Genomic DNA, 9,590 nt, shown 5'->3' with positions numbered 1-9,590 from the left:
GATTCTGTGATTCTGTGAACTAAGGTCTGAGAAAGGATCTGGGTAAGAACTAGGAGCTGCACAGCTTACATAAGATTGGGAAGAAGATCGTGACTGGGGGATAGAATGAAGATTATGAGATTTCATTCGTGAACAAAGATAATCAAAAGAAATTAGTATAAAAGCTGGGAAACTTCAGGACAAGAAAACAAAGTATTCTACGAAGCCAGATTCTGGCTTTTGCTATAGTACTCTTACTTTTTCAAAATCAAGAAGAAAATTTTACACTGAGTAATTTATTTGAAGTAGCTTACCTGACCGCAATCATAGAATCCATCAGTAATGATGTTACTTGATGATAAATACCCCATCTGGCTGTACTTTTGGGAAAGATTGTTATCAAGTAGCTTTTCCAGAGCAGCTTCACTAAAGGTATTTTTACGCCCTGTTGACAGATTAATTTCTTCTAGGACGTTTGAAGCACTGTTAAACACAATGCAAAGACTAGTTTATCATTAAATACCAATTAATTGCTATTATACAATTCAGAGTTAGTCTTCAGCATTGCCAAGGCCAAGACACATTTGTCTCCAAGTGCTGCCCTCTGGGCCAGCAAGGAGCTGGCTGTGCTACACAGAATTCTTTCTCTAGGGGAGGAAAAAGACTTGCAGTACTTAAAAGCAAAAAGCAATTCCTTTAGGCAATTAAACAGTTACATAAAGAAATGCTGACAGGATGCCACAATCTTTTATCAGAAGAATGGTTACATACCACAGAGAACTTGAGAAAAAGCAGGATGTAAAAGCAGAGTAAAAGGAATAATGGTCAGAGCCGATCATACGATACTGTTCAGGGAATATTTTTCTCTCTCTTTCCAACTCGCAATGCAATTTGCAGATTCCATTATCCAATCTGTGAATCCTCCTGGTTTAGGACTATTACTGTGTTTGGAGAGGGACAGTTGGCAGAGATTTGCAAAACACAGAGGAGCATGGAAACACAAGCAGTTGTGTCAGCATCACCAGGTCCAGGATTTTTGCAGCACAGAAGTACAAACAAATAATCATGTGGGGACACGGAAGGACACAAATTCATTCCTTAAGCTGGTTTTGGTGCTGAAAGCCACATAGTGACAACTTCTAACCTAAGAAACTTAGAAAAAGGTCACTAAGAAGAAAAAGGAAGCTGAATCAGAAGAACGTAACATTGTGCAGTTTTGGAAATGTTTAGGAATGAAAACAAGAAAAAATACCAAGATATATTCATGTGTGTGTGTGTGCGCATATGTGTATATTCAACTATATATGTGTGTCTGTACGCACATGCAGACATTCTCCGCATCCTAAGGAATCCATTTTATGTATATATAATGAACTCCATGTTTAGACTGCCCAATTGTCTCTGTGAACTACACAGGGAGCCTCAGCTGTGGACATTTACAATGTGGACTTCTGAAGGTCCATCAGATGAATTCCAGAGACCAAGTTTTCCACGCAAGGCAAATGGCAGCATTTTCTTTTAGAAGAGAGCAATGGGAGAAAACAGTGGAACAGCAGTACAGGCTGCAACAGTCAGGTAATCAGCAAGTAATGCAGGGAGGAATTATAAAGGGGAAAATCAGTAAGAAAAGCGTAATGAATACAGCAGTATTGAAGGCAGATTTTAGAGGCACAATGACACATTATCCTTATGTGGAGGAATAAACAAGCCAAAAAGGGACAAATATGGCTGTGCCAAAAATCCTGTGAAGGCCCAAACGCCAAAAAAGGACTCATACAGAAATGGAAACACTGACACTTCCAACAGGGAAAAAAAAGTAAGGGGAAAAAAGAGTCACAGGCAAAGTGAGAAACAACTATTCAGGGACTGAAACAAAAATAAATGTTTCATATGCTGCAAGTCAGAAAGGAAAATGTAGGCCTATTACTCAGTGTGGGACAAAAGCTCTTAACAGATGGCACAAAAAAGACTGAAGTGTCTGATGCCTTTTTTGCTTCAGTTTTCATAAAAAGGTTGCAAGCAGATGCCTGGCAGTAATATTAACAAGGAGGTGGAAACAGTAGGTTTAACATGTTTAGAATAAGCTTGAAGAGACAAAGTTATCAGTGTCTGAGAAGAGTTACCTCATACTACTCTACAGATTGGCAAAAGCAGCCTCTGAACTATTTACAATAATATTTGAAAATTCAGGGAAGGACAGGCTAGGTGCCAGGAGAGTGGAGTAGGGCAAAGATGGTATCTAGAAAGAGGAAGAACAAGGAAATAATAGAGATCATTCAGCCAAATTTCAGTGTCCAAAGGACACCGTACCATATTATTAAGCAATCAGTTTTCAAGCAACAAGAGATAAGATAGTAGGAAATAGCTATTATGTATTTGTCAGGAATAAATCATGTAAAGCAAATCTAACCCTTTCTGTGATAGGGTAACTAACTTAATGTATAGGCAGAAGAAGAAGGTGTGAGATACAAGTTAACTTTGAGATATGGTTTAACTTTAGTAAATATTTTCACATATTCCTACTTGAATGAGCAAGTCAGGGAAATATTATCTACATGAAAATAACACAAAGTAGTGCCTGACCAGTTGAAAATACTATGTTTAATGTAGTATGATCAGTAATATGCTGTTGAACTGGAAGGACACATAAATTAGCATCCTACTCTGATACTGTCACAAAGAAGTGATTAAATAAGAACAGTGTTATATGCAGGATACAGAAAATAATTACTGAGCTTTATTTGGTGGTGGCATGACCTCAGTTGAAGTACCTCATCCAGGCTGGGAAATGGCATTTCAAAATGGTATAAATAAGTGAGAGAAATTCAGAGATGTGTGACAAAATTAGAGCAGATTTCAAAGCAAAGAAGTTTAACGTTTTACTTTGTAATGAAAAGGAAACTGAGAGGGGGACATGTAACATGAGAAAATTCAATAAGTTAAACTCAAATTGCTATAAAAAGGTGGTCATTCAATCCCACTGAAAGTAGGACAATATGTAGTTGAATTGATTTGCTGTAAGGGATATTTAGAACTCATAAACCCCTTCTAATTGTAAGGAACCTTCAGCAATTACCTTGGAAAGTTGTGAAACCCTCTCAGAATTAGTATTTATACTTAACAAGGAAAACTATGTCAGTGTACCTGGTTCAGTCCCACAGTAGCAGATGGATAACAACACCTTTGAAGTCCCCTCCAGAACTAAATTTCTGAGATTCTCACTCTGCAGAATCCTCTCATAGATGGATTTTAAGTATCTGAGCAGTAATCAAAGAGTTGTCCAGCAGAGGGAGCAGGGCAATTATAGATTCTTTTAACAATAAGGAAAAGAGTCACTTCGCATAAGGAGCCCTGTGTCATAATTCTTAAATCCTAAACCAGCTTCTACAATTCAGATATTAATATATGGGACTTGGAGCTGATAAGAAGGAATAAAATAGAGTCTCTTTTACGTGGCTCTTCAGCACACATGCAGTTAACCAGAGTCTGCAGACCAAATTTAGCTTGTGTGTAACAAATACAATTTACTGTATATTGAACTTAGCCTGAAACCTTAATTTCAGTTTCATATGTATGAAGCACTGCAGTCCCTAATTTTGATTGATATAAGCACATCTTCAATATAAAGTCAAATTCAGTCACAGAAACAATAAACATTTTTAGAATTCCAGACAGCTCTCTCTTCAAGCTTACATTTTTTAAGACTTCTGTTACTTAAAATCAATACCATTTCATCTGTAACACCTGTGATGCAAAAGTAGTTTCTGCTTACCAGAAAGTATAAAGTATAGCTTAACTTTGTTATTCTGCTGTAGATACAAAAAGATCAACTTAATGGAGTTCTCTCATCAAAATCTTCCCTCTGCCCCTTGATACATTTCTACTCACCCTAGCCTGCATAGTTCAGCAGCGGTTGGTTCATCACTAGCACAGACCATAATGGCCCAACAGACATTTCTTCTGACCTCTTCATTCTTAGAATGCAGCAATTCAATGAGTGGTCCCAGTCCACCTGCATTTCTTAACTATTAAAATAATGAAGACATTGCCACATATTTAATCTGTCCCAGCAAGAACAGTCTATGAAATTCACCTTCTGAAACCTTGTAGACAAGCTATGCTGGGCTGGTAGAAACACCGTTTATGGGAGTCACTGCTTCTGTGAACCCAGAATAAGCTGGAGCTGAAGTGAGCTTCAGAGCAACTCAAGGCACACATTCCTTCTGGCTCACTTTGCAGTTATTAGATTGCAGTGTGGAAACTGAAGAGACTATGAAACCCAACACTGCCACGGAGAGTTACACAGCTTTTTCTGTGTTCTGTTGCTTCCTAGCAACTAATTTACAGCACAATGTAGTTGAATTTGTATTGTACTGTATGTATGACAATCTTATTAACATTGTATTCTCTTGTATGCTACAGTATCTTTCCTATACATGTTGGGGGAAATACTGTTCATTTGGATTTTTGGAGAGAAAGACATTTGAAAGACACTGAAAGAAGTAGATTAATTATCTATACCCCTTATTCATGTCCTAATTAACAGCCTTGACTTATGAGAAATCCCCAGTTTATGATCTATGAATGCACATAGCATCAACCTTATGTGTAAGAATAATATAACTGATAAACACTAAAAAGTTCAACTTGCTGGATATCACTGATCAAGAGGTTAATTATATTATGAGTTTTATCTGAATTACATTTACTCCATGCACATCCAGTTTCTTAGAAATCAAGATCAGACATTGCTGTTCAGGTCTTGAGAGTGGGCAATAGAACAACACTGAGGGAGAGTAAAGATTACAGAACTTCTCATCTTCAAAATACAGCCGACAGTTGAAGCTGAGTGAAACCTTAATGTTTAATGCTCATAAACAAGAAGATTAAGATATAGCCCTGATTAAAGCTCATTGAAGCCACCAGAAAGCTGTACAACTTTAATTTGATGTGAGCAGATGCACCAGTAAAAATACAATTTAAAAAATACTCTTTCCAAGTTCTCATGACAAACAGAGCTAAATTCAGCTGAACTAGCCTATGATAAAAATGAAAAATTTATTACTATGTAGAAATCCCAGGACTTTTAGGACACACATACAAAATACAAAGCTCCTAGGTAAGTATAACACCAACCTCAGGATCTAGAAATGTTACAGATAACCACAATCCCAAAGAAGAGTTTTACCTCAGTTCTCGCATCAGCATCACAACCAAACACAGCCACAGCAAATGCTGCTTTGCTTTGCACTTGGCTGTTGGTTGACTGCAACAGTGCTGGAAGTGCATTCATAATCCCACAACTCTGGATGTTTATGCGGAATGGATTTTGCATGGCCAGATTTGTTAGCACCGTGGCACCATTAACAATGGCTCCATCCCTCTGCATGTTCAAGGTATTTAGTAATGGCTCAATTCCTTCAGCCTCAGCAACAGCACTAGCAAAATGAAGGAGAAAAAAAGAAATCCTGTTTATTTTAGGACCATTTTTACTTCAGATGACATCAGTTGCTCTTCCCCTATCCACCAACACTGTAACCCCATCATAGAAGGCCACCAAGTTTGTCAGGCACAATTTGCCAGTAGTGAAGCCATGCTGGCTGTTACCAATCACCTCCTTATTTTCCATGTGCCTTGGCATAGTTTCCAGGAGGATCTACTACATGATTTTGCTGGGCACAGAGGTGAGACTGACCGGCCTGTCAGAGACTTACATGCAATATGTTGCAAGACTGATGTTTATATTTTAAATTATGGTATGAAACTAAAATTAAAAATTGAACTGTGACACCCTTCTTTATGATGCCTTAACTATATTTGACTCTCAGTGCAAAGCCCAAGAAGTACAACCTAAGTATACAAACCAAGTCACAAATGTCTGGATTCTTTAACTTATTAGGACATGGATTCTTCCTGAGGTTTTGAACAAGTGAATGAAAACTTACATTTTTTAAAAGATGCAAAATTTCTGTATTTTTAGTTCCAGGCAAAAGCCTCTGCAGACTTTTATTGTCTTTCCCCATAATCATTCTAGCACTATCCTCTAATGAGGATTATAGTGTATGGAATACCCTGTTGTGGTTCTTTGTGCTGTCTCTATAAATTTCTGTGATTGGATACTTAGGTGGCATAAACATAGTACAGCAAGCTTCTGTCATTCTTGCAGAGTAGATGTACATGATGCAGTTCAGTGCAATGTAGAAATTATTGTGCTGGCTTTATATAAACTGATTTAGACCACAAGAGTACAACAGACACATCAGCATAAAGTTCAGGGCTCGCTAGGACTGTGGTTCCACATGAACTAGTCTATAAACAGCAGATCCAGTTTAAATAGTCCCTCTACTCCCAGATAATCATTGCAGCCATGGCCAAAGGGTGCTGCATCTCAGCAGTGCTGGACCAAATGCTGAGGTGGCTAAGTTCTGAGACAGACCTGTGAAACAACCTGTTTGCAAAAAATATTGGGGAAGATTGTGGGGATTTTTTAAAGGATCGTTTAATAGATATAGGTTAGGGAATAGCCAAAAAATGAGTTGAAGAAATACTACTAAGGAAATAGTAACCTCAGGCAGGAGACAGCAGGAGGTACAGGGAGCTGCACTATTAGAGGACACATTTGCAAATGACTTAAATCTGATGTACTGCAAAACTAATAGACATGTGGGCCTACATCTCAGTCACAGCAGAAGGAACTGGCCTATGAGCACTTTATCTTAACACTGCTATTCTGCTTCCAGCACTCACTGGGACAGTGCCTTTTGAAAGGCAAAAAAAAATCAACTTCATATTTAATATCTTTGATAATGAATATATATAAAAGTAGCTGGTGACATGGCTTATAATGATAGTCAACTCTTGACTACAACTGATGCAGAGCCTGGAGAGAACCTGCCCTGACAGAGGGGAAACTACCACACTCTAACAAATCTGAAAAGCCACTTCATTATCTATTCTTTGGTTTCTTTGCCATAGGCAAAAGAGATTACTAATACAAATGTAGTTTACATCCTTTGAATGCCATAAGATACTCCATAACTTAAAGTTTTTCTTGATCTTCTTACCAAACTTTTGCTTTCTACTAAACAACAGGAACTTATTTCTTTGTCTATATCATCTTATGTTTCTTTCAGTGTTATTCTTTCCAATGTCATTATAAACCAGCACACAATAAAAATTTAATTGTCTTCCTTCTGAGCTTGCATATAAAATTTGATCAAATTATTTGAGGCATATGTCCAATTTACTATCTGCTTTTAGTAATTTTACAATGGGCTCATCTGTTTGTTAAACAAAAGATGGCAATACTGTTAGCAATGGAAATGCACTGATGGCAATTTGGATTTTCATTGCAACTGCTTTTTAGACCCCCTTTTAGTACATTTTGTCTATATCAAAAACATAACAAACTCTTCCACCTCTATACAAGCATATCTAAGCACTTCAGCAACAGAAGACTGTACATTATTTTCAATGTCTGTCAAAAAATTAATAAGAGAAATCTGGAAGTGAAAAATTTTACTTATACTGTAACAGTGTCTTACCAAAAATCTAACTAACCTTTTGGTAACTTTCACAGTTACAAAACAAGCACAAGCTTAGTAGTATTACATATGCAAGAAACAGTTATGCTATCAAAGACTGCCAAGGTATTGATAAAAACAAAAAACCTCACGAATGCTGATGATCACACTCTTATGCAAACAGGACAGAAAGAAGAATAAATGCCAATCTGTGATATATAATCCCACTATGTGGGCACCACGATGTAGATCTTACTGTGAACTGATCTCAGTGCAACTGTCTTCAAACCACATTTTCAGAGAGGGATGCAAATATTCCTAGGGATACCTGGAATGAACCAGCAGAGACCAACAGGATTTGTCAGTCTGATCTCTGCCTCAGGTGATGGCAGCTCATAGGTAGAGCTGGAACATGAGCGTAAGAAAGGCTGGCAGGCAGGCAGTAGCACCCAGTTTGGAAAAACAGGGAAAAGGCAGCAATCCAGGGACTGAAGGTGAGTAGGGTTATTTAGTTTGGGTGCAGCATAAAGGTATAGGGCCAGTTTGCTGTTGGCTAATTAATCCTCCTGGAGCACCAGCACATTTAATGCAAGCACTTCTTGCTTGCACTCTTCAGAAGTGAATCCCATGTTTTCAGATGTCCTGCACTGCACTCCTTAGAGTTTCTTCAGTTAGCTGCATTTTCTGGGTACCCTCCTTCCCCATCCCTCCTTGACCAGATGAAGACAACCAGAGAAAGTGAAAATGTTTTGCCTGGGGTTTGTTGCTGTTGCTGCTGTTAGGTAAGGCCACTGTATTTCTAGGTTCTCTGGTTAATATTGTCTTTTCATTCTCATGAAAACTTCATCCAGATTTCCAGCTTCAGGAGTGCCATAGCTCTATCCACATGTAAGGATCAGCTATACACCACATGTACCACTACTCTTCTGGAAAACATCACATTCATAGCATATGTAACAGTGACATGATGTACCTCCTGGCAAAGTGTGGGAGAAACTCACCATATATGCACACAGCCATGCACAGTAATGCATGTCCATGACCTATGAGGATTACAGCATTACACAGTATAGATACACATATCTTATCCAGGAAAAAAAACCAACCAAACAAACCAAAATCGGTTATTCCTGTAGTGTGAGCATACAGTAATTCCAGGATTTGTGGGACAGACCCACTGTTAATGAAATGCATCACTGCATCTCACAGATGTAGTATATCCAATACTTCTGCAGTAAGTATAGGACCTACTACTCCTATACTACACCCAACAACACATGTATTCTCCTGTAGGAAATCCTAATAAACACATACTCCTAAATAGACTGATTCCAGGATGATATACAGAACTGAATGATGTGGCCAATCACATTTTAAGCAGACTTCCTATAATTTCCATAAAGCGAGCAAGTATACAAGTACTCAACGAAAGAGCAAGACGACAGCTTCTCATGTGTTCAGAGCTGACCTCGGCGAGGTACAGAGCAGAGCCAATTTTCTCAAGTGCCACTCAACTTCAAAAAGCTTGAGAACCACTGATTTAGAAGATCATACATATTTATTTCAATCCTGCGTTCTACTTCTGTGCAGATTCATTTTGAATCACAGTTTTGTGAGTATAGTTTAATCAAGTAGCACCATGGATCACAAGGAAAAAGAATTCATGTTAGAAGTAACAACAGCAGGTAATGAGAGTTGAAGGTAACCAATACCTTTGAGAGTAAGATTTTAAGAGGGCATGAACACCTGAGGGCAACATTGTGTCCTTATAACAGATACATACAGCAGAGGTTATGAGGGAAGAAGGTGCAATGAGGAATCCACAGTTCAACTCACTCCTACCCCATGGCCCTCTGGAGAACACAGAAATAGCGCTGTCATCCTGGGCCACGGAGCCCCAGCTGCTGCAGAGGCAGTGTCTGACCTCAGAAGGGAGCTGAAAGAATGAATATGCTCGAGTTTTTAAGGTGCTTAATTACTACAACATTAAGATCTAAGTATGGAGATCCTCATTCCCTTCCATCGTGAGCAGAGATATACATTGTGTAGGTCTTTTTTTTCACTACATGGAAACAAAAGTCAGAAGAA

The 9,590-nt window shown here is 38.3% G+C and overlaps 1 protein-coding gene across 1 annotated transcript in view; it reads right to left on the bottom strand.

Annotated features, from left to right (window-relative positions):
• Nucleotides 1–293: 293 nt before the first annotated feature.
• Nucleotides 294–9,590, bottom strand: part of LOC104537793 (armadillo repeat-containing protein 3-like) — a gene marked incomplete at both ends in the record, with an annotated part of 18,838 nt that continues 9,541 nt past the window's right edge. The window contains 3 exons of the mRNA XM_010180789.1: nucleotides 294–462; nucleotides 3,868–4,004; nucleotides 5,168–5,417. Of these exons, the coding sequence (XP_010179091.1) occupies nucleotides 294–462; nucleotides 3,868–4,004; nucleotides 5,168–5,417 (556 nt within the window). The remainder of the gene's footprint in view (nucleotides 463–3,867; nucleotides 4,005–5,167; nucleotides 5,418–9,590) is intronic.

The sequence above is a fragment of the Mesitornis unicolor genome, unplaced genomic scaffold (genome assembly GCF_000695765.1).
Source record: "Mesitornis unicolor isolate BGI_N332 unplaced genomic scaffold, ASM69576v1 scaffold54913, whole genome shotgun sequence".
Lineage (NCBI taxonomy): Eukaryota > Metazoa > Chordata > Aves > Mesitornithiformes > Mesitornithidae > Mesitornis > Mesitornis unicolor.
Note: the sequence above shows the minus strand (reverse complement) of the source record. Positions and strands in the feature narration are given on the sequence as shown.